The 27,085-nt window shown below is 31.7% G+C and overlaps 1 protein-coding gene across 1 annotated transcript in view; it reads left to right on the forward strand.

The window, feature by feature from the left end:
* The first annotated feature begins 1,661 nt into the window (after nt 1-1,661).
* The window catches only part of SEMA6A_1 (Semaphorin-6A), a 91,061-nt gene continuing 65,637 nt past the window's right edge, over nt 1,662-27,085 (forward strand). The window contains exons 1-2 of the mRNA XM_051209212.1: nt 1,662-2,155; nt 25,188-26,316. Coding sequence (XP_051074644.1) covers nt 25,719-26,316 — 598 coding nt within the window. The 5' untranslated portion in view covers nt 1,662-2,155; nt 25,188-25,718. The remainder of the gene's footprint in view (nt 2,156-25,187; nt 26,317-27,085) is intronic.

A 27,085-nucleotide genomic window follows, 5' to 3' on the forward strand; every position in this document is an offset into this window, starting at 1 on the left:
AGCATTATACTAATTGTTCTAACTAAATCAACATGATATGAGATGAGAGTAATAAAGCTTCCTCAGTTACTAAACATTTTGTTGATAATAATGGGATTTTGTCATATTTTTTTGACGAAAATATGAACATAATTTTGATTCAAATTAATTTCTTATCAATTTACTGAAAATTAACAGTATTCTAAGTATATAATTAAACAATTAATTTCCCCCTAATATTGAGCTCAAAATTCAAGATTTGTATTCTATTTTACACATTACTTGAAAACGGTAATAATCGGTTAGTAATTGGGACATTAAAAAAATAATTTTACTGGATATTGAAAAAGGTCAATTATTTATGAATATATAATAGATGTTCAATTGTGCTCATCTGATATTGAAGATAAGACTAATGGAAGAGAGAATTTTTCCCCCAAAAATCGATTTTTACGAAAATTATAGGTTCATTGAGATTATAAGCAAAGATGGATACTGGCTATCAGTGGAATCCAGGACGCGTGCTTAGTCCTATTTGAGAATTGTCAGATGGATGTACCTGCATCTCAGAGTTAATGTCAACTCCTGGACTCGAAACCAATACTGTTCGCTTCAAATGCCATCGCGTTATCTACTTAGCTACTGGGTCCTGAAAGCTACTTGCTTGTGCACTGGGGTGAAGTTTAAATTCACTTGGTATTGTTTACTTGAATCTTCCCATTGATGTTTAGGACTGCAATTGATCAGTCTCTTATTGGCATATGTGCATACTGTGAATATTGCATTATAATACCATTATAAGCAAAGATTAAAGAAAACAATATCGAGTCCATTTACACAGCATGCACATATGCCAATAAGAGACTGATCAATTACAGTCTTAATCATCAATGGGAAGTTTCAAGTAAACAATACCGAGTGAGTTTATTGAGAACTTTTTCATCAAGAATTTATGAATATGTAACCAATAATTTTCTTAATAATACTTATGAAAAAACAAATATCTTGTTCAATTTTCATTTATTCATATGAATAAATTGTTTGTTTTATCGATTATGAAACAAATCACACAGACCGAATTTTCACGTGTTCTCAACGATGAGCGCATCTTTTAATTCGAGTAAATAAAGCATTAACAAAGTAGCGTATTTACAAGTCAGATTCGGTTGTATAGATATATAATTTCATTTTTTGTATTCTTGATTTTATCTAAATACAGTGCCAAAAAATCATTTTAAACTCAGTTTTATTGAACCTAAACATTTATTTATATACTTATGTTAGTAAAGACGTGTGTGTGCATGCGCACCAATACTAGAGAGTAGGCATTTCAAGGATCTAATTATATAACTATGGTAACTTGCTATGATCACTTGGTGTGTGTGTGTGTGGTTTGTATACACAATGTGATTGCATTGAATAAGCTCACATATTGGTATGTTATATGTACGTGTAAGTGTAATTAAAGTATCAGTAAACACATAAACATATGTCTTTATATATCGATATGCATAAGTTCGAAATAAAAAAAGAACAATTGAATTTCGAACACACTGGTAAGTTTTCTTTAATTGTCTCTTTTTGTTTAGGTGACAGACATCTTTGTTGCATATAGATTTATTTGAACTCAATACATATATCAATACATATATATATATAAGCATACAAATTAACTAGACAACGAACAATTGCACTTTAGCTTATGCACACAAAGATTTTTATACAATCAATTTCATTGGTATTAGCAAGGCCATATTGTTGAGTTTTGAATAGGTAGATAAAATAATAATAAAAATATATAGTGAATGATCTTTTCATTGAAATGCCAGTTGAAATTGTCTAAATTTTCCATTTGAATGACTATATAAGAATTACTGAAAATTATAAAGCAGTTAATGGTTTGAAATGATCTTGATGTTCATAACCAAGTTGATTTTATTTATGGATTGTTGATGAGACATTATATATATATACATCAATAATAACTATAGATCATTTCAATTTATGACGAATTGAGATATTTGTTTGCAATAATTATCCATTAATTATAAGTTATGCTTGTTTTGAATTTGAGTTTATCAATATTCAGCATTGTGACTAGTTCATATCTCATCTCATGTGGATTATTTTCAATATACAAAAAGTAAATGAATTATCAGTGATTTTTCCAATCGAAGTAAGTAAAATTATTTCAGTAGTGGTTGAATATATGAATGAACTTATTTAATTTCTTTAGTATTTAGACGAATAGTGAGATTACTTTAGACAGTTTTCAGTTAACATCAATCTATGTCTAATACTGTCAGATATTGTATTAAATTTAAATAACTTTTTATTGTCTAATTCTGTTTCTATTCTGATACCATTGACGCTTTAGATACACTAGTTAGTTTCATTTTGATAAAATGGATCCTTTAGGAAATTTCAAATAGCCACTTTCAAATGTAGGGTAGAGTTTGCTAATAAAATACCTAGCTAAGTAGTAATCAGATGATACTTTTATCTCATCAATAAATGAATTTAAGCAATTAGCAAATATCTTGCTTAGATTTATGTTAGTACATTTTTAGTCACCTATTTACTTGTACAATGATCTACCACTTCAAACAGATTTGCGAAATGAATTCTGTCAATGAAAATTTCCTTTTAGGTAAACGATAGCTGAAATGTAAAAACATTAATGATTATATAGATGTAAATAGATATTGAGGGTTTTACTATGTGTTGCAAACAAAAATTAATCGTTAATTGACCCCTCAATGGAAATTACTTCTCTGTTAAAGGTATTTGATGACAATTTCAATTATATGACAGATCTTACTGACGAGTACATATTCAACTAGACTTATCTAGTTCACAGACATTTTGTAAATAAAATCATGGAACCATTTGATGTATTTTCATGTTTATACGCTTGATTTATACTTAATAGTTTGGTAACAGCTTATGATCAGCTAACGTACAAATTATGTAAAACGATATGAAGATACAGACTGGTGGTCACAGTAAATATCTAATCAAAGTAAGCACTCATCACGAAGAACCAGAAAACAAGACATATCTTTCTAATCAGTGGTCATTTGATATCAAAATTATTCTTAAATGAAGTCAACTATGGCTCCACTGGCACAGTGTTAGCCTCATTGACTGCAGTGCTGTATGATTTAAGATTGAACATGTTGAAAGCAGCATCAAGGATTTTAAGAATACGAGTAGCCATTTCAGAATTGTAATAACTTCTTTGGAATCTACATACAGGGATTTTTATCAGCTTCTATCAATGTTATATAAGTTTGCATTGTTTTTTGCACGAAAGTTTCGACTTAACACTACAGCATGTACACTGGTACATGACATGTGTTGCACAGACATCATTATTTTTTCTATAAAGTATGTAAACCATTTTTTTTAGTTTCCTAACTACGTTTTCAACAAGAAAGAATTAACAAACGATCTATAAAATGAATTATTCAACTTTCACATTTGTACAAACTTTTAATGTATATATAGATCGAAAAGTGGAAATTTACAGATTGTTCATTCATATACAAAATTGTAATATTTGTTGCTTTTGCATTTTTCTTCATCCATACTACATGAAAAGTTTAATTGTTGTACAAATGCGTAAGAAATAATATATACAACGAAGTCAAAACAAAATGAAATGAATTTTAATTACCGTAACAGGACTTTGTTGTGGTGGGCGGCCCATTCGTCTACACGAGGCGTAGCAGACGTAAATGAGCAATTAAGTAATAAGACTTTGTGGTAGCTTGATAGTCTATTTAAGTAAACGCAATTTCATAAGAATTTCTATGATTTGAACTAGATCTTAGTGCTTTTGACAGGATCAGTAAAATAAAAATAGATATTTTATTTCAGTAGTTGTTACGTTTTTAATTAGGAATGTAAATTGATGTGTATTAATAAGCAAAGATGAATAACGGCTTGCAGTAGACTCCCGAATAAGCGTTTCGTCCTATTTGGGAATTGTTAGATGGACGTACTAGCATCCCTGAGTTGATGTCAACTCCGGGACTCGAAATCAATGCTGTCCTCTTCAAACACTATTGCGTTATCCATTTGGCTATTGAGTTCTGATAGCTACTTGCTTGTGCACTGGGGTGAAGTTTAAATTCACTTGGTGTTGTTTTACTTGTATCTTCCTAGAGTAAACATCAACTCTGGGATACAAGTATATCCAGCTGACGAGTCCCTAATAGGACGAAATGCGAGTCCTGGATCCCACTGCTAGCCACTATCCATCTTAGCCTAAAAGGCTTATGACTAAAAGCTATGTCGAGGCAATCCGCACAGGATGCACATTTGCCAACAAGAGACTGATCAATCGCAGTTCTAAATAACAATTGGAAGATACAAGTAAAACAACACCAAGTGAATTTAATGTGTATTAATGAATAGCCTACTAAAATGATCATCATCTTTTATAATTGCTATTACAGAAGAGTTTTATTACATTGCAAGAATTTATTGAACTCATTTTTGATTAGCTAAAATTCAACTGTAAAAGAAACTGATATTTCAAATGAATATATATATACTATGTTGAATTAAAACATTTTCAGTCAACTAAATATCTATTTTACAATAAATTGAATGAATTAATAGAGATCAGATGTTTTCATATCATTTACATCATCGTTTGATGATATTATGTATAGAAGAAAGATCATACTAAAAAATTTTACTATGGGCTTTGTTCATTATCTTTTAAAATAATTTATGTCATACTACTGAGAATACCATTTTAAAGATGAAACATTGATTATTATAAATATACTACTTAAACAATTCAGGTAACATGAATGATCTGTATAGAATTGACTCAGATATTAGTATGATCCATTTTAGAAAAATATCTTTTCCTACTTCAGCGAAATAATATCCTTTCTTATCATTATAATGAGAATATAACTTTTATCAGATTAGTAACTTAATTAATTAACATCTAATGAAAATGTAATTCATTTTAATCCTTTGTTTTAGATATTTATTTTCGAGTATTTGTAATGTTGATTCGTACGCAAAAGATGAAGATTTCTAAACTGGTGTCCGAATCTACAGTTAAATTATTTGTATACATTGGTTGCAAACAGTATCGTGTTAAAAACATTATTTATTGAACAGACTCTGCTTTATAAGATTCATTAATAAATACTTTATGTCAAAAAACGAAATTTCAAAACCACCTCTCACTTGTAGGAATGGTCTCCATTTTTTCAAACTTTCGTTTAGTGGGAATTCTGTGATCTCTCGGGATACCTATTTTACCATGATTTTTCATGTTGCCAATCTTCCACTTACGGTTGTTGTTGATTGTACCTAATCAAAGTATTTAGAGTATCTGCGTAGACAAGTATATAAAAATATTCAAATTCTTTATGTTGGTTTGTCAAGCCCGTAGTAGTATATCATTTGGAAAATATACTCAAAGCGTTTAATTTAGACAAGTGGTCTCTTCAAGTGCACTTCCACTCTTTTGAAATATACTTGTAGTTGTATGCTAATCAAACGTAAAAACATGCACCAACAAATTTGACAGCTCATGGTTTAAGGCTATCCAGTAATATCGTTTACAAATGAGTTTTCGATACTAGATATACAGAGTGTGATCAGATGTACCTTCTGGAGAAAATAATGTCAATGTTAATTTATCACTCAACGGTGCACGGAGCATTGCTCGGAGAAAGCACGTTTTAATGAAAATGTCTACTTGTATTATGGTATACAAAAAGTAAGACCTGATCAACCATGGTATATGAATTGACTTTGTTTCAATAAAAGGGATTTAAATCCAGGAGTTGCAATAAAGTGATGAGACCTCACAGTTTCAGAGCACAACGGATTTGCGAAGCATCATAAAATATGAAAAGAGCTGTCACTTGCGGAGTGCAAGTGATGGACAAGATTTATTAGTCAACTCCAAAAACGGGGACGCAAAAACGATTACGCCAACGAATATCCACAGACCTTGTAGTAGGATATACTAGTAGGAAAATTTGCAGGCAAGATCAAAACTCAAGAGGGACATGAGCGATGGTCGAATATCTAGCTTATATCTTAATGGTTGCAAAGAATTATAATTAATCATTAAGTTCACTCCTGGCGGAAGCCCCACTCATATTTGTTCCATTAAAAGGAAGAGGTATTAGTAAGTGATTAAGCTCAAAATCATATATTAATTGAATGTTACGTTCACTGTATAACATTCATTTGTTTTGGGTAAATATTTGTTTAGTGCCGCGTATTCTGATAAGCTATGATACTTTATGAGCTAACTGGTTATATGTGAAAGAAATAAGTATTTTGAAAGTATTACATCCTCACATACGTTCTAATTTCGTTCAATGGTGTAATCTGGAAGAACATAAAAGTTTAAATTTATCCCTTGAGTATAGTCTAGAGTTGCAGTAACAGTTAGACGGCCAGATGTTTTAATTCACTTGGTATTATTTGGCTTGTATCTTCCCATGGAGGTTTAAGACTGCGATTGATCAGTCTGCTGTTGGCATATGTGCTCACTGTGCGTATGCCTCGATATTGCCTTAATTCACAAATAGGACGAAACGCGCGTCCTAGATTCCATTGTTAGCCACTATCCATCATTGCTTACAAAAAGGCCAGATGTTTTAGTTTTAAAAATGATGAGTATAGTGACTTTGATGACACAATAATACTTTGAATAACGGCTATTCGTAATTTAGGAACTAAACTTTATAGATAATTGATTAGCTTAAACTTAAATAAGTGAGAATCAAATCATTCATACTACTTTAATTAATTGAAATGTAACACATATTTATTGTACAGTGGCAAACTACAGTGGATTAACAAATAGTGTTATGTTAACAGAAAGCAAGCAATTAACTTAATGTTTAGGACTTGATTGTTTAAACTATTGATTCTTAAAGCATTTGGGAATATTTCATGGTTTGCAAAAGTGATCGTGTAATCATTTATATTAAGTCTCGAATACCTTTAATCATATCTTTCTAGCTTAAAGTTGTGAAACATGTTTATTACATGATAGGAATATTGAAAGTTTGCAAATTTATTTAAACCATTTTAGGAATATTTTTGGTGCACGTTTGTAGAGATGAATTTAAAATATGTACTTATTCCCTTGAAGGTCCTTATTATACTTTATATGTTCGTTTGATAAATCTTAATTTCTAGGTTATGTACTGTTTTTGAAAATGATCTGAAAAGACGTGGATTTCATGATTCTCGTGTCTTCGAACTTATATAAAACGATCAAATATTCACTTTTGAATAAAAGATTTTTTAGATTAAAATCTATTGTACGAAATGACGGTTAAATAAGGATAAGAATGATAACATATACTCCTTGGATCATCTTTATGTGATCTCATGTTACTTCATTTAATAAAAGGTCTTTTGAATGACTTCCTTAAGTGATGTTGTGTCTTTTTCAGTATAAAAGTAACAATGTGCTTAGTATAATTTTTCCCATCCATAAATCTGAGTAGAGAAAGAAAACCGAATGTAGTAGAATAAGATGAATGAATTTTTGTCGTGGATAGTAATTGGTTACAGTTTCTGAGAGCTATGATCGTGGATGTAAACATTAACTCTCCTTCCGGTTCTTTCAATATGCATGATTTGTAGCATACATGTAAACGGATAAAAACCCTTGAATTTGATGAAAGGTGAGTCAACTTTTGATTGGCTCAATGAACTAAAAATAGTCATCCTGAATTTCTGTGAAATGTATAAATTCATCTTATTCTGCTACTTTTCTTCTAAGTTTTCTACTTAGATCTAACAAAATTTAGATGTTTATTTTAATATAAATTACATTTCATAATCTGGAAAAGAATTCTATGGAATTCTTCCTCCACATAAAATTCAGTGGCAAAAGAACAAGAACCGTAATAGAAAAATAGAAATTCATTGTTTTATATATACTCTCTTGTCTCAATATCCCTTACAATTTCCTCTCTTAGTACTTAGCTTCTAAAAATCCAGAAGGTGAACTATTCCTAAAACCTGTCAACATTTGTCTCTGTTTATTAATCCACTGCTATTTCGTCCTCAACCTTAATCAGCACATTTATATAAACGCCGTATGATGTATGCATTCATTTTATAAAATTAAATTTTGTTTCCAGTTTGTAGATAGCAGAAGAAATTCTACCAGGACAAACAAATTTGTATTGTTATCCAGAGTTCTTTAAGATAAATGCAATTGCTCATAGAACAGTCAATAAAATTTACCGAGCAGACCTAATCGATGAATGTTTAGTTTTAATCTGGTTACGAATTTTATATTCACATTCAAATCTAAGAACCCTGAATTGTGTTCTTAATCGAGAGTAAAACGTGTTATTGTTAAATGACATTGCTTGAATACCACTATTAGAGTTCTATTAGTTCTTTGAAATCATGACCAATTTTATACACTAGTCGACTGATTCAACATAAAGAACCTAGCGATCCAATAAATATTCAATAAACTAAACAATTTCAACAGAAATCTTGATTTTCAAGTTTTTGTCTCTCATTATCACATATTTATCAAACAAAATAGAACAGATCTGAAAGTGTCATCTATGGCTATCCATCTGTTTTCCCGACTTTTGTTTTAAAGAGAAATATAATTATGCATTTTTTTGTGTATGGTGGAATAAAAGGAAATGACGCTAATTGAAATACAACAAGAATATAGACAACAAATGGTTGAGAAATAATTGATTTATTCAAACTAAAATACTATTTAGTTACTTTATACGATAATGCACATTTATGTGTGTGGCCATATTTAAAATAATTCGCTCTCTGTTCCCTCTCAAAGCACTGAAGAAGACGAAGAAGATAAACTAAATGAAGCAAAGGAAAATGTGAAAATATTAAATTTGTAGTAAGCAAAAAAATACATACGAATTTGTAGACTGTAATAAATCACCAATATCATTAGATAATTAAATTTGCAAACACGAATTTAGTTTACGCTAAGTGGTCACTTGTAAGTAATCAATGTCATGTTTTCTAGTTCTCTGTAATGATTAAAGATTGTAATGGACAAATATGAAGTGGAATTGAGCTACAAGTCAGTGTAGTGAGCTATATTTGATACTAATTGATTGAAAGTGACCGTCAAGGCATCATATATCTTGGTCATTAGCTTATTTTAAAATAAGATAACATATTCATTTTGTATAGTTTGTTTGAATTTTCTCATTGATGTTGAGAACTGTAGATGATTTGTCTCTTATTGGCATATGTGCATACTGTGCGGATGGCCTCGATATTGCTTTCAGTCACAAGCGTAATAAGCAAAGATGGATGGTGGGTAGTAGTGGAATCCAGGACGCTCATTTCGTTCTATTTGGGACTCATCAACTGGATGTACCTACATCCTAGAGTTGTTGTCAACTCCAGGACTCTAACACAATACTGTTCGCTACAAGTGCTATCGCGTTATTCAGTCAACCACTGAGTCCTGATAGCAACTAGCTTGTGCAATAAGAGATTGGTCAATTGCAGTCCTAAACATCAATGGGAATATTCAAACAAACTATACAAAATGAATTAAATCTTCACCACATTGTAAAAGTTAGTAGTTATCTGGACTTAGTAGCTGAGTGCGTAACGCGATGGTAATTAAAGAGAACGGCAATGGGTTTGAGTGCCGGATTTGACAACAACTCTGGGATGCAGGTACATCCAGCTGACGAGTCCTAAATAGGATGATGCACTCGTCCTGGATTTCACTGCTAGCCATCATCATCTCAAGATAACATATTGTTGACATCAAACTTTCACTGATGTCAAATTAAAGTAGAAGTTTATAGGTAAGCTAAATTTATTCAAAGCTAAACGACTTCAATTTTTGACAAATACCTTTTGAGAAGGGATGATTTTATGCTGATTATACAGATATTAATGGTAGTGGTTGTTTCAAAATATAAAACTTTAAGGCTGATTGTTCGTAGGATCAACTGGTGAGTACTATAAGATATAAGCAGGTAAAAAATACTTCATAAATTTTTTATCTTTAAGTGATTTCGTCCAGTGAGTCACTCAATATGAAATGGCTCAGAAGAGTTTTGTTGTTTTGGTTTAGAACGATGCACATCTATCAGTTTCACAGGTAGCTGAAGTCACTGTGTCCAACGAATTCAACTGTCTACACGCACAGTTGTTATGCGATTCGGCTGAAACGTTTTTCTCAATCGTATTATGGTATGGAGATCGACTTCTTGTTACCATTTCTTTAGGACTTTCAGAAATTCATGTCGAAACTAGTTTCTAAAACTGTATGCTTGTTATTTTTTAAAGTAGACTGAAAAGACTTGTTTCGTTTCAAAATAAATTTCTTGGGGAATGAAGTTATTTTTACACAATAATAGGAATACTATGGAGGACAAAGTGGAACGATAAACTATGGAATAGTATGATTTATCAAATGTGATCATAATTCTCATAATATTTACTGAAAATTGAACCTGATTATAACAGAACTATTGATTTATCAGGTGATCAGTCGCGCATAATAGTCTTTGTCACAAAATTATACACTTCATACTTAAAGTAATTCATTGTAGAATGCATATTTTTTCACATAGAAATGAATTATATTTAGTTATATCTTTTTCTATCAAATGCAAAGCTTTTAAGGTTGTTTTCATTCCATTTTTTCATATATAGCTCGTTTAATAAATCATCTAAACGAATAATAAGCCAGATAATTTAATAACAATTGATTGATCACTGTGTGGTGATCAATGTCATGTGTGTCAGGTCCTTATTAGTGCACTATGTTATCTCAACTTAGTGCAGACAATGTCGAGTAACCTAGACTAGTGGCCACATTGCAACTTGGTCAATAGAATTCGATCTGCATTGAGAACGACGTGACACACATGATATTGATCACCACCCAATGATCAATCAATTATGAATACATCTCAGTCCTTTGAGAGGTTGGTCGCAACACAGACAGCCCAGTGGTAACGTCTCTCACTGTTAAGCTGGGTGACAGATGATCAAATCCGTCAGTGAACACCAGTTAGCACAGGATTACAAGTACACATTGTTGATGAGTACCAAATAGCGCGAAACCCAGGTTCAGAGTTTCCTATTGACTACCCCCAACCACCATCTTAAATAATTTAATCTCTATTAAATTTTTCAACTAGTTCACGTGTAATTCAACTTTATTCTTTCTTTTTTTTTACCCCAAATAAGATTACAATTTGTAACTTGTATATTTATGTAAAAAGAGTTCTAATGAAAAACAAGTACAATTTATCTTTCCTGAAGGAGAAAAAATATTTTGTTTAGTATTTTTCAAACAGCTGTTTTACTAGTCAATTACACAGGTCATATATTAATACTTCTTTTTTTCTTTAAATTGTTTCAAATCAGTTATTTGATCAAGTAATTCACTATAAGATATTAAAGGATCTATAGATTAATGTGCCTAGAAATTAATTTATTTTGACATGTGATTCTTGATTTATTCATCATGGATTTATACAGAATTGGTTTATTTGACTTTTTCCTTTTTTTTAAAAAAAGAATTGGGAACCATGTAGTGCTCATCATAGGGTATTGTATCATAACAAATAAATAAATAATATCTTATAGTTTGGCTTGTATCTTTACATTGAGATTTACAACTGCAATTGATCAGTCTGTTATTGGCACATGTGCATACTGTGCGTATGCCTTGATATTGCCTTAATTCACAAGCTTTTTGTAAGCAATGATGGATAGTGGCTAGCAGTGGAATCCGGATACATCCAGCTGACGAGTCTCAAATAGGACTAAACGCGCGTCCTGAATTCTACTGCTAGCCACTATCCATCATTGCTTACTATAATATCTTATAGGTTTTGAAAATAAAAATAAAAATCTTCAGAAAATGTGTAAAATTAAGCTTAAAATTTATCAATCAATTTGTATAATAAGTTATAATTATAAGGACTGCTGAAGAGTCCCACACTAGGACGAAACGGCCGTTCAGTGCTTCCAAGTTTTCCATGGTGCTCTAGCTTCAATTGACTTATGATTTCAACTAGTGAAATTATAAGGATAGTTAAATAATATTTTATTTACGTTAAGATTTCATTTTTTTTAAAAAAACACAAAGTTTTTATATAACACCCAATGAAGACAATCCAATCATACACGAATTGTTGTTTTTTTTAATAAAAAAATCATACCAAATATTACCATTATCTGGTTATATTTAAGTAGTAGTGATTGGAAAATACAAATTATATTCCTAAATGCATTAAGTATTTCATTAAATCTTTAAGAGTGATAATGTAAAAAGTGATCGTTATATTTCATCATTTGATACTAAGTTTAATTTATCATATAACTATTATTAAGTTTGTTAATACTGATTAATTCATATGATTGATAATTGTTATTGATTGAAAATTAATGATAACAATTATTATTCCTTGTAAAATATTTCATCAGGAATAGGTATATTGATCATCTCAACAACAACAACAACAACAGCAACAACAAAAAAGAACCTGATTAATTATAATCGCTAGTTCACATAACTATTTTAATCAAAAGAAAGTTGTATATTGGATTGAATAACTATGTGATTATAATTATTATTTTGGTAACAGTTACTTACTTACTTACGCCTGTTACTCCTCGTGAAGGAGCTAGGCCGCTCACCAGCATTCTCCATCCAACCCTGTCCCAAGCAATCCTTTCTAGCTCCTTCCAGTTCTTATTCATCCTTTTCATATCTGCTTCTATTATCCGACGTAATGTGTTCTTTGGCCTTCCTCTTTTCCGCTTCCCTTCAGGATTCCAAGTTAGGGCTTGTCTCGTGATGCAGTTTGACGATTTGAGTAATGTATGTTCTATCCATTTCCATCGTCTTTTCCTAATTTCTTCTTCAGCTGGAAGTTGGTTTGTTCTCTCCCACAAAAGGCTGTTGTTGATGGTATCCGGCCAATGGATGTTGAGTATCTTGCGAAGACAACTACTTATAAATACTTGTACCTTCTTGATGGTGGTTGTAGTAGTTCTCCACGTTTCAGCTCCATACAGTAGAACTGCCTTGACGTTCGTATTGAAGATTCTCACTTTGATATTGGTTGAAAGTTGTTTTGAGTTCCATATGTTCTTCAACTGTAGGAATGCAACCTTTGCTTTGCCAATCTTTGTCTTTACGCCTGCATCTGAGCCTCCTCATCCATCGATGATGCTTCCCAGGTATGTGAAGGATTCTACATCTTCCAGAGTTTCACCATCAAGAGTGATTGGATTGCTGTTCTCCGCTTTGAATTTGAGGATCTTGGTTTTCCCTTTGTGTATGCTGAGGCCTACTGATGCAGAGACTAGTGCTACACTGGCTGTCTTTATCTGCATCTGTTCGTGTGTATGCGATAGGAGGGCTAGGTCATCTGCGAAGTCCAAATCGTCTAATTGATTCTGAGCTGTTCATTGTATTCCGTGTTTTCCTTCAGATGTCGAGGTCCTCATAATCCAGTTGACCACCAGAAGAAGGAGGAAGGGAGAGAGTAGACAGCCTTGTCTGACTCCGGTCCCAACTTGGAATGTATCTGTCAACTGTCCTCCACGCACGACTTTGCATTGTAGTCCATCGTATGAGTTCCGGATAATATTGACAATCTTCTCAGGAACTCCGTAGTGTCGAAGAAGTTTCCATAATGTCCTCCTATCTACACTACCGAATGCCTTTTCATAATCAATGAAGTTGATGTACAGTGACGAGTTCCACTCAATTGATTGTTCGACGATGACCCGTAATGTCGCAATTCGGTCTGTGCACGACCAATCTTTACGGAATCCAGCTTGTTGATCTCGAAGTTGGGCGTCTACTGCATCCTTCATCCGGTTCAGCAACACTCTGTTAAAGACTTTCTCTTTTACAGACAATAGTGTAATGCCTTTGTAGTTTTCATATTTGCTCAGATCTCCTTTCTTTGGAATCTTGACGAGGTGTCCTTCTTTCCAGTCCATCGGCACTCGTTCCTCCCCCCAAATCTTCCTCAATAAAAGGTGAAGCATGTTTGTAGTTACTTCGATGTCTGATTTCAGTTCTTTAGCTGGTATATTGTCGGGTCCTGATGCTTTCCCGCTCTTGATTTGTCTGATGACCATTCTGATTTCTTCGGTCGTTGGTGGATTGACGTCTATGGGAAGATCTGTGTGTGCTGCTTCGATGTCCGGTGGATCGATTGGAGCCGGCCTATTCAGGAGTTCCTCGAAGAATTCTACCCATCTGTTCCGCTGTTGTTGAATTTCAGTGATTGGCTTGCCTTCTTTGTCTTTGTCCGGTCTCTCTGGTTTACTGTATTTCCCTGATAGTTTCTTCGTTGTATCGTAGAGCTGTTTCATATTTCCTTCTCTAGCAGCTTTTTCTGCCGTCGTTGCTAGTTCTTCCACGTATTTCTTCTTGTCGGCTCTAATGCTCCTCTTCACTTGCTTGTTTGCTTCCATGTATTCGGCTTGTGCTTGGACTTTCTCTGCTCGTGTTCGGCTGTTGTTAATTGCTGTCTTCTTGTTCTTCCTTTCTTTGATCTTGTCTAGAGTTTCTATAGAGATCCACTCCTTATGATGGCGTCTCCTTAGGCCCAGAACTTTTTGACACGTTGAAGTTAGTGCTTCTTTGATGCCTTTCCAGTTGTCCTCCATACTAGTTTCTTCTTCTTTCAGTAGATCTTGTAAGGCTTGGAACCTGTTGTTGAGAGCTATCTTGAATTCATTGAGTTTGTCAGTATCTCGAAGGAAGGCTGTATTGAACCTTTGTATTGCTGTTTGTCCACTTGTCCAGTTCTTTCTTAGCTTCAGTTTTAAATTGGCTACAACTAGGTGGTGATCTGAAGCTACGTCAGCTCCTCTCCTGGTTCTCACATCTTCCATTGTCCTTCGGAATTTTTTTTGATGCAAATATGGTCTATCTGGTTCTCTGTAGTGTGGTCCGGTGAGATCCATGTAGCCTTGTGTATACACTTGTGTGGAAATATTGTGCCTCCCATGACCAATTTGTTGAATGCACATAGATTTGCAAATCTTTCTTTATTTTCGTTTCTTTCTCCCAGTCCATGTCGTCCCATAATATCTTCGTATCCAGTGTTGTCTATTCCGACTTTGGCATTTAGATCTCCCATCAGAATGGTGAGGTCCTTTCTTGAGCATTTCTCTATGATTGACTGCAGCCGCTCGTAGAACTGATCTTTAATGTCGTCGTTGCTATCATTGGTGGGTGCATAACATTGGATAATATTCATTAAGATCCCCTCCTTCTTTGTTTTGAATGATGCTTTGATGATTCTGGATCCGTGGGATTCTCATCCTACAAGTGCATTTCGTGCTACTTTGGACAGCATTAGAGCAACTCCCTGTGTGTGTGGAGCATTTTCCTCTTCGTGACCGGAGTATAGCAGCATCTCTCCTGTAGCTAGCCTTTTCTGTCCAGCTTGGGTCCAGTGGGTTTCGCTGATTCCCAGTACTGCCAAGTTGTATCTCCTCATTTCCATTGCTATTTGACTGGTCTTTCCGGTCTCTCACATTGTTCGGACGTTCCATATACCTATAAAGATTTTTGCTCTGGTTGTTAGAAGGGGCATCGGCCTCGTGGCTTCCGGAGGAACTCGGCTTTCACTATGAAGCGTCATAATTCTTCTAAATGAAGACCTTCTAACTCCCAGGACAGAGTTAAAATGGTTTGAATTATTTTTTCTGGTAAGCGTTTTTTAGCGAGTTAGTTTTCTACGGGATGGGGACGCTAACCACATGCCCAACCCTACTCCTTTACCCGGGCTTGGGACCGGCAGTAACTCTAGAAGAGCTACAGGTGGAGTTTTTGGTAACAGTGATATTAATATTATTTTTAATACTTAAGCACTGTTACGTTCATTGATGCCTTCTTTAATAAGGTTTCTTTATTCTTCTATAAAAAACACTACCTTGTTGATCCAAAACAATATTACATTACGTGAATGAAAAACAATGATAAAAAGACAAGTTCAATCGGGTGACGAATATCATTCATTTGAAATAGAATAAATTGAGAGCAATGATACACATGGTTAATAGTGATTGACGTGTAGTAAATTATGAAAGATCCTATACTCAAATTGGTTATTGTTATAAATAAGATCAATAGTGTATGCCTATAAATATTTGTTAATTGTCACTCACCGTTGAAGTATGCTTAAATCCACTTCCTTCTAAATGTTTTACATAGTAAATATGTATAAAATTTACCTAGGCTCAGTTAGGAAAATGTGAGTAGTAGAGTTGGTAATCAAATAGTTTTTCTTTAATATATATATATATATATATATATATATATAACTGAACTCAAATCGATTATTTATTAGGCGAAAACATGGGTAGAAACTTTCGAAATGTATTTTCATCAAATATTTGTTTTCTTTCAGTTATATAATATTTCAGTGAGATACTACTTTAGTACAATATATGTAATGCGAATAATAATACTCATAATTAGAAATACTCAGTGATACAATTTACTCAATGTATAGCTAGCAATTTCAATAATTGAGATCATAAGTCAATTGAAGCGAGACCACCATGAAAAGCCTGGAAGCATAGGATGGTCATTTTGTCCTATCGTGGGACTCCTCAGCAGTGCGCATCCACGATCCCGCTTGCGGGATTCGAACCCAGGACCTATCAGTTATCAGCTAGCAACTGTAATTTAAAGGACTCTACTAATCTGTTTCACATATGCCACGAATGTTTTCTTCCTACAAGGGAAGAATAGGTTTATTGTAAGTGTAATACACCATTTGTTTAAACATTTTATTTGACTGATGGAAGTATTAATTCAAGGTGAAGATTATTATTGTGATAGTCTTATCTCAGAGTAGTATTTGGACAGTTATCTGTACTGAATAATATTTTATAATGTTGTATTTCTTGAATATTATCGATTACAAAGTATCAGTTTCATTGAGGATAAAATACATATGCCTATTTTCAAGAAGACAATTTACTTATTAGTAAATAAATAAAATTTAATAATTCTATTATATTTCAATAGACATCAGTAAGTGTAAACTTCTGATTTTCAAATCTAGACACTATGATGCGTTTAACTGTATAAATAAATTTATGATTGTTATAGGGCAGTATACTGCTTTATTTTACGGTATAATTACATATAAAGGCTTTGTTGATTTCACCTTCTCGAGAAAAATTATTAAATTTGTAGAGTTTCCGAACATTTGAGAACTAAGATGTTGATTGACCATCACCTATGTTTGACACAGGCTCTAATTGTTGATCATGCCAAACGTTTGAGAAATTATTGTGCAAACTTCTGATTTCTGTCTAAATTAGTGACAACTACTTTACCCACGGAATGTCTGAACGACATCAGTCAGGGGTCCTCATCAGAGCGTCTTGAATGAAGTTATCAGTGAGCTGACTTTGATTGTTCATTTGAAGGTTGGTTTTATTATGTGTTGTATTTCTTACAGATTAATCGCAGTTGAGAAAACATCAAAAATCAGGGAGTACTGGACAGCTATTTAATCCTGGTCAAAGTGATACAGAGTTGATGAACGCAGAATATTTACTCTAATCAACTACTGTTACACTCAAATGTTTACTTTTGAAGGGTTATAATAAAATTAGAAGGGTAATAAGGTCTGACTGCATTGAAGGTAATGAAAAAAACAAAACGGGTTTTAAACGGTCCGAAGCTTCACACACATTTTGTAATCTAACTTAACGACCAACAATATAAAGAAACATGTTTATATTATTGATCATTAGGTATTTTTAATAAGGTGAGCTTTACATCAGATTGAATACATCTATTTACGGTCGATGAAACAGTTTAAATGGCATTCAAACACTGTATCGAAGCTTCAGAATAAAGTAAATATTTTAAACAATAGGTAATTCACATAAGAAAAGAAATCAAATTTATTTCACTTATCTTCAAAATAATCATGAAACTACTGGTATAAAGGTTAGTGTAGGAATTTAATCTATATTCTTTTATAGATAAGAATGAGTTTAGATAGTGGGTGCAAACATTTGGCAAGTGAGCTAGTTTAATTTATTATGGATCATGTGTTACAGAAAGCGAAAGCAAATGATTATTGAATACTTCGTGATCAATATTTTGATATGTGATTAATTATTTGTGGTTGACAGGTAAATTAAAATTTGGCTGAATACTTCAAGTTATAGCTTGAAAACCTACTAACATCTCATTCAGTCGACTTGTAGCTCTGTCACTGAAAGTTCATCTGATTCAAATTTCTTGATTGATTTTTCGAACTAACCACTTCAGTCAACAGTTTAATAAATCATTTAGATTATGTCACTGTTTATAAACATTTATTTATTTTAGGGGACTACTTATTTATAGTCTGTAAGGGTATATAATTTTTCACCTCATTCACTAACATTCATGATGCAGAATATAGGGTCAACTATTCGACTGAGTTGAGGTTTCCAAGTTGACTTCGGTATTCGCAAAATTTAATCAGGACTATGTTTTAAGTTGTGGTCTTCAGAATATCACCATAATTACCACATACTTTTATTTCGGTTACTTTGATCTGCAGAACTGTCATGTTGATCAACATCAGAAGACTATGTTTTCATATAGTTTCATTTCTTCTGATTTTTTTATTAATGTAATCACTGACATATAACAGTTTGATCTTATGCACAATGTGAGTGAGTTATCCCGTTATTTAAGTGACTAATGTTCATAAAACAGTGTGAATATCAAGCATAAGCACATCACTGTGTATTGATTATTCTCATAGCTATCCTGAAGTTACATTGACTCATTCATTCTAGATGACTCATATGAATTTAACATAATTTAGGTTATAGCAATTCTCCTACAATTAATTTTATGATAAATTTTGTCAAGCCCTTCAATGAACTTTTTTAACATTGCTATTCGAACAGAACCAATTCGTCTATTTCTTTGTATCATTATGTTCACTACCATGTCTGCATAAAAGTGTACTCTTGATCACATGTGACGGCCCTACGCACAAATCTCACCATAGCTTAAATGTTAATCGCTTAACTATCGCGCGATGAATCATTTTCTTTCCCGTAAATATATGTCCTTGAATCTTATTAATTGCTTTTACTTTGTCTCGATTCGATTTGATATGACTCTGGGTCCACCTCTGTATTCGTTTGCTCGTACTCATTAGCCTTTATGCTCAAATTTGTACTATGTGCTTGTAGTTTTACTGAGTCATTCAATAATAAACTGTAGTCGCCGCTTCTTATTGCCTTCTGAATTCCTACACTGTTGGGATTTATGTAATAACAGTTAACAGGGTGATTGATAAGTAAAGTCTAAAGAATTCTATCGAAACCAAGTCACCACAAAATGATATTGGTTTTCAATGGTTAATTTTTAAAATGAAAATAAACCTGAAATTAAATGTAAATGAAAATCTTTAGTTAAGTAACGTACTGTTCTACTTTTAAACAATTTTATCATTTTATTAAACTACAGAATCATATATCATATTTTTTTAGTCTTTCATTAATAATTTCTAGATTTCATGTTTATTCTGTGAAATAACATTTAGATTCATATAAAATAGTTCAACAATTAATGTTAATGTACTTGCATTTGTAAACAATCGAATTACTAAAATATACTGTTCTAATATCAAGATGAACATAATCGTTATATCAAGTTATTATCCACTTTCTTCTCTGAGAAACTTTTATTAGGAAGAAACTTATTTGCTAGTCATCTATCTAGAAAGAGTAAATAACTGGTTATCTTTTACTCTAGTAATTTATCAGTATAAATATAAATATATATTCACATTATGATGAAACAATTCTATCCATCGTTATAAAAGAGTTAGAAATCTTTACAGCGACTATATGCAAACTGGAGATAATAAACTTAAAGTGTAAGCGTTCGTTTCTACACAAGTCAGATCTATGTTGTACGTGGTATTTATATCTTTGATGATGATGTAGCTGTCCTATAAACACATAAACAATTGATGGGTTAATGTTTCCTTACTGGCTCTTAACTGCCAAAAAAATCCCAACGTTTATGCTATTGAAAAAGTTCGAAATTGGGTTATGGAACTTTTTAACTTTGATTGGAACCACAAACTGACAAAACTAGAGGACCATCGTAAACCTAGAAGCACTAGACATCCTTTTCTTTTTGGTATGGAACTCTTAAGCAGTGCGTATTTACAACCACGCAACCGGGAATCGAATCCAGAGTCCTCGGTCTTGTGCGCCAACTTCTAACATCTAGACCACTGAGCAGGAATCCAGTGGTGTAAAAAGTCTAACTTTAATCAGTTCACGATAGTAACTCCGAAGAATTTTATAGCTATGTTATTCAATACGAATGTTTGATCTCACAAAGTAAACTAAAACCATTGTTTCTCTTTTTCTCAGTCTTTCACAAATTAGTAACCTTGTTTTATTTTACCGAATTCAATTTTCTTATTTTTACTTATTTAATCAGTATTAAATATATGGTGTGATTGAAGCGTTCAATAAGAAAAAAAATAACACAAAATGAGGCCACAATCAAAAAAACTGAATAGATATTCACAACAGATTTAAGGTTATCTTTTTCTTTTCTTTCTTATCACTAATTTCTTTTGTTTATATCATGATTGGTTTTTATACATATTAGTATTTATTTATTTACTTGAACACATAGATATTGGTACAAGGAAGCACCAAATACATATGCGCCACACAAATCACACTAGATATGTGTTAGGGCTGTGATACTGCCTGGTTGCCCAAACCGAAGCAGGTGGTTTTCTTAGGAGGCCACACCCGGAGCCTTCGACCTGAAGGTCTGACCCACAAGGTAGTGGGGCATCGTAAGGAGATGCACTCTCATGGTAGCCGGTGACCAACGACTGGTTCATACGCTATTTGTTCCCTCAGGAAAATGGAGCCCATATGCACCATTGGTTTGGAATCAGGGTTTTCCAACTTCCCTAGGTTGGCTATCCATATCCACCGACCCGGTTAAAGCTCTGGACATTCGCTTTTCGTCCTCTCAATTTCGTAAACAACACCCCTTCGTGAAAAGGCAGTGAGTAGGACTTACCTGATAATAATTGTATACGCGTGACCGTGTGAGAGTATTTCAAGAGGGAGAGCGGACTCTCCCCATTCTCGGCTGTACCAGGGCATTTGGGAGTACATATTAGTATTGTGAAAATTCTACATTCATGACAGGATCTTTCATTCAGTTTAATTATGATAATTCCTAAATAGAATTTTCAGTTGATAAATGAATTTCACTGATGTTTGCCTATGTGCTATATTCTGAAATTCATAGGTCTCGACTTTATGGACGTCCACCTCAAAACTTACCACCGTATTATCAACTAAATTTAATTCTTTTTCTCTGAACTATACAAGTTCCTACAAAACACTAACGTAAGATGATTAAGATGACTAAAAGTTGAATACATTTTTACCTCAATAATTCTATAATTTTTGGCAACACATCGGTTAACTAAAGCAAAGAAAACAATCCATGGATTATTAATTACTCTCTTGTTGTCTATCGAACAAATTTATTCAAGTGTAAATGAATATATATTTCATACAAATCAGTGATATTTGTATAGACTTTTTATATTTGCAATAAATCAATAATGGAAATCTAATATCATTGAAAGTAGATCACCTTTCTCAGAACAATGTATTTAGTTCATTCTGATTATGTGAATACCAATGTGTTTTTTATTACTAATAGACATTTGTAATTAACACTTTATCAACCTTTATTAATTATGACAGATGAAGAAAATAAGATATATTTATTTCAGCCATTAAAATCTACATTTAATTATAGTCAAACTAATATAATAGTTTGATCTTTGTATATATAAATCCATAATATTTTTTTGATTTGTTAAGTAGGATAAACAAGAGCATATATTTTAAGATATACATTGGTTAACATTCTACCTTAATAAAGAAATTTACTGAATTTTGTGCTTTGAATGATTCATGAGTTATTGTGTGTCGTTCTTTTTCTGTTGATAAACGAGACTAATCTTGGGATGTTAACACATCTGATATTTGTAGCACCGTAGCAAATATAATCGTAATCCAGTTACATATAATTTCTAAAGGTTTCTTTGATTTTGAATTCAGTACATATCGTGTATAGTGGAGTCGATTCATCTATGAATTTCAGAACTTATGTAAAACGTATTGAGGTTATACTTGGTCTTTCTCGTTATACCTTTCAAATTTTTATAAGTATTTTGGTTACACATTGCATGATGCATGCATGAACGCAGACAATAATATCTGTATGGATATTTGTCTTTATTTTTAGGCATCGATAAAGTGGCTTTTCCGACATCTACTAAAAAGTCTGCTTTTATTATCCATTTGAAAAATTCTTTCGAGGACCACTCTAATCAATCATTTACAACTGTAAACATCTACCATCTTTATTAAAAGCTGTGGATATGAATCTAACCAACAACGTTTCTTCATTACAATAAGACATTACCTCCAATAAAAGTTAAAAGATAAATATACATTGACAGATTAATTTTATTAGGAAGTGTTATATTAAGATCATGTAGTTGAGGAAAATTATAAATATTTCATGTTGGACACATGTATATATTCCAATAACGTGTGAACAGTACACAGTCTGTTTATCTATAAATATGTATTAAAAATATTTACAAAATCAAATGTTCTATGAAAGTGTAGGATAATGATCGTTTTATTTCCTTATATATAAAAACATCTAAACGGCTAGATGAAAATTTTAAGCCACTGGGAGTTAAAAGATCATGGGAAATATAAAAAAAACACTAAGCAAGTAATTTGTCATGTTTTGTAATTTCTCAGCAATTCACATACATTTACTCTAAAAATCATATACCTAACCAAAAATTTGCATCTCCCTAATCTCTAAAAATGTTTGACTGAATGAGTTAGAATAAATAATCACTGAAGATTAAAACTTCTATCAGCACTGTAAACTAAGTACCTATGAAACACATCCATTCACAAGAAAATATGCCTTTATCATTTTTATAAATGTTGCAAACAGTAAAGATTACTGAGTACAAATAATATGAATTTAACTGCCATTGAACTACAAGAGAACAAATGTGCACAAGATATAAAGAAAGATTCGAAATAACTGAATGATTGAACATATTTATCAAATAATTGCACAATACATATAAATGACTAATGGAATAACTAATTTAAATGGATATGTTACTCATTCTAACCAGATAATAAAGCAAGCAACTTAAATCATACTCTACGAAAACCATTGAAAATAGATAATAATAAAAACCGTAAATAACATTGACAAATTAATTGTTGTTAAATAGAGCTTTCTTCTAAAGTGAAGGTTTTATTCAAATATCAAAGTAAATTATTAACCAACTAAACCGTAGGGAATAAACTAAGAAATCGTTAAATATGAAAAGACTAATGATCACTCTTTAAAGGCCAAATAAAAATAATTTTCCAAAATTTATGACTATGATTTTATTAAAACAATAAGAATCGGCATATTCAAACTTTAAAAATGTGAAAAATTAAATTTATAGACTTAAATCACAATGTATAAAACTGATCAATAAGACAAGCAAATAACGTGACCAAGTTCATATCCTAATACATATAATGTAAAACGTAGTTGTATATAAGATGTTAGAGGCTGTTTTTAGCTTCTGAGAATATGCCCAATTTGGTCATCGTTACTTACTATTCAGAAATCAGATATTTTAATCCTGAATTGAACATTATCAAAAATAAATGTTAAGCTCATATTTAATGCCTATGAAATGTTGGCATTTTAGAGAAACAAATAGAATATTTGTAATATCGAAAAATTCCGAGAACAGAAAGCTATACTTTCTTAACTTTTAGCCTTACAATATTTTGAAAAACCGTGCATTTTTTTGATGGATCATAAAGATTAATTAATTGTTATATCCCGGTGAGAATCATGAATGGTAACTTTTGAGATCCATTTATGGACCGATCCTATGCGTATATTTTTACCATATAATCGTTAAATAAATGAAATATTCATATTGGTTTCTCTCTTATTATGAGCTTTATTTTGACCTATGAACTGTTATTATACGACTTACCATTCTTGAGTTATACCCAGTCTATCAGTTACTACCACCCACATTCACAGCCACTTTTGGCTAAATCTTGTACAAATATTTCTTCCTATTTTATGATACGATGTGGTCTGTCTGGTCGGTATATAAACCCAGTATGTTTGAAATAAACGATTTATACTGCAGAGGCTGAGATTGGTGTTCTAGGCTTAACTGGCTGGGCTAGGCGGAAAGCAGGACCAATCAGGACTCTAGACTGCTCGCATGGGTTTTATGCGTCATTGTTCCGATCGATAATTCACTGTTCTCTAATTGGCGATATCGTCACGCTATACATTAATAGGAAACAGAGTACAAGTTATAATAATGTGAAAACAAAATATGTTTTTGAATAATTTAATTTAACATCATGCAAATTAAACCATTTCTTCCAAGTTATATAACTAAATAAAAGAGGGAGAAAAAAATATCCGATTTCCGCACTTTTAAAGATGATCTGTCATAAAGCACTTCACATTCTACCTATTTGTGTTAATGACTGCTTATACTAACCATTTATATCCTTTTTGTATAATTCATATGATTCTATTATTTTTGTCTAAATAATTCGTAACAATGATTACTTGAATTTAAAAAGTTATCTAAACTACTATTGGTCAGTTCATGTTTTCATGATTACATCAATTGACCAATCAGAAAAAACTACTAATTACAAAAAGAAAAGTATTAATTAATTAAATCCTTACTCCTATGTATATAAAACAACTGTTGTATAATTGTGACATAAAGCGTATCCTGTTTCAAGAGTGTCAAGATTTCATCTAATCTAAATAAACAGTGATTAAACTATTTTTATTCAGGTAGTGTCATATGTTTTATTATTTTTTTTCTAATAAATGAAAAGTCATGATAGATTATAAATGGACTCCAAATTTTGGCAATGAATTTATTTCATTTGGTTGATTGATTGATTTTTAAAATATCACATGGTTGTAATTAGTTTCAATTATGACATTTTTAACTTTTATCTTTGTTCTGTTTAATTAATTAATTAATTTGTTTGTTTTCAAGGAAAAAGAAGTCAATTATTATGGAAATATTCAATTGATGAACAAGAAGTATTTTCATTACTTACTTTTCTTTATTGAAATCAACATTATTTTGAAATACAACTATTATCCTTTTCTTTATACATATTCAATTTTTGAACTTGTACGTGAGTATTTATTTTCTAAGGAAAATCACTGTTCATAATTTTTTTCTGGTTAAATTTTAATGATGAACACAATGTATATCAATATTTCAACCAATCATTTAATGGTTCAAAGATGCTTGTAAACAATCCTGATAAAATTGCTTATTGTATTTTCAAAGTTATTCTTTGGCAGGTAGTACAAACGTTATCAAAGAAAATAAACTTTATGGATATATGTTTTATGATGAAAATGAAAGATCATATTAGTTGCTCTCAAGTAGAAACTGTACTGATTCATTATTGATTTTGTATAGTTATTGATTTCTTTTAAAATTTCATATTATATTTAAACGATCTAATTTCATATCTTATCAACTGGAATTTGGAATGTATTCAGTCGATTACAAATGAAACTGCTTTTAAATAATTATCATAATTTACTCTCAACATCAATATTCTTGTTATTATCCCTAGCATCGTTAAATAATTTATTTATTCAATGTGATTTATTATTCAATGAAGAAGATCATCATTACAACAATAATCATCGCGAAAAGAACATAACCAATAATAATAATAATGATGAATCATTTCACTATGTCGAAAAAAATGCAAACGTGAAGAATCATGTTCATGAAAGTTTGGAAGCCGATGAATATCATACAGAAAATATTGAGAATGAGAGTGCAAATCAAAGTGACGTATTGTCAAAATCAATAACTGAAGTAAATCATGATAGATCATTACCTGTAACAAATAATGCACCTAATAATGTTACTGATAATAAATACCCAATAACTAAAATAGTTTCAAACAAATCATCATTGTATAAATATTCATTGAACCAAGATGTATCTAATAAAAAATTAATTAATAATAGAAAGGTATCTAATAGTAAATATTTATCTTCTTGGGCATTTTCAGCACCATCAACACTGATTAAGTCTTCAACAAAAATTGTTGAGAATTGGCCACTTAGCGACTATCGTATTGAATTCATTGAAGGTAAGCTATTTTTTCTAGCTTAACTTATTATTCTACTCAATGCATTCACCTTTTTTATCTTTAAAAGCAAGCGATGCACGATTCATAAAAGAATTTATTTAATTTTGGAGTTAAGATATAAATATAATCGTATTCTATACTTTAAGACTTTTGGAATAACTTACCTATTGGAATCTGGAATATCGTTACAATCATTCAGATGATAATATAGAATACAGTATGGTTATAAGGATCATTAAAACGTGATGTCCAATACTCCTGATAACGATAGATACTTTTGTATACTTCAACAGACTTTACTGTATTATTTGATGTTAACTGATATCCATGAAAGCCAGTCAAGGATAGATAACTTCGGGTTCATGAATAATTTAAGTATGTTTTAAGATGTGAGTGGAATCCAGACTACTGTTCTTTATTTTGCAATTATATAATGATCACGGAAGTTTCCTTTGAAGTGTCTACTACAACGCTGTTGCTTAAAAGTCACTCATATCAAATAATTGAGGTTATGTTTTTGATCCATCTTTTAATAGATGATATTGTTCTTCAAACGATCAAAATGAAATAGTGTTTTGTTAAGAGAGCTTTATCATGTTTTCACTAAAATTAATAGATTGTAAAATATCCTAATGTATTTTCCACAATTATCCTATCTATGTCAAACATTCTTATGAGTAATTGAATTCTACAATTTACCCTGTGTGTTACAAACTTTGTTATACAGAGTAATACTACTAATATAAATTAGCAACAGTATAACTAAGAT

Source organism: Schistosoma haematobium, chromosome 1, assembly GCF_000699445.3.
Source record: "Schistosoma haematobium chromosome 1, whole genome shotgun sequence".
NCBI classification, from domain to species: domain Eukaryota; kingdom Metazoa; phylum Platyhelminthes; class Trematoda; order Strigeidida; family Schistosomatidae; genus Schistosoma; species Schistosoma haematobium.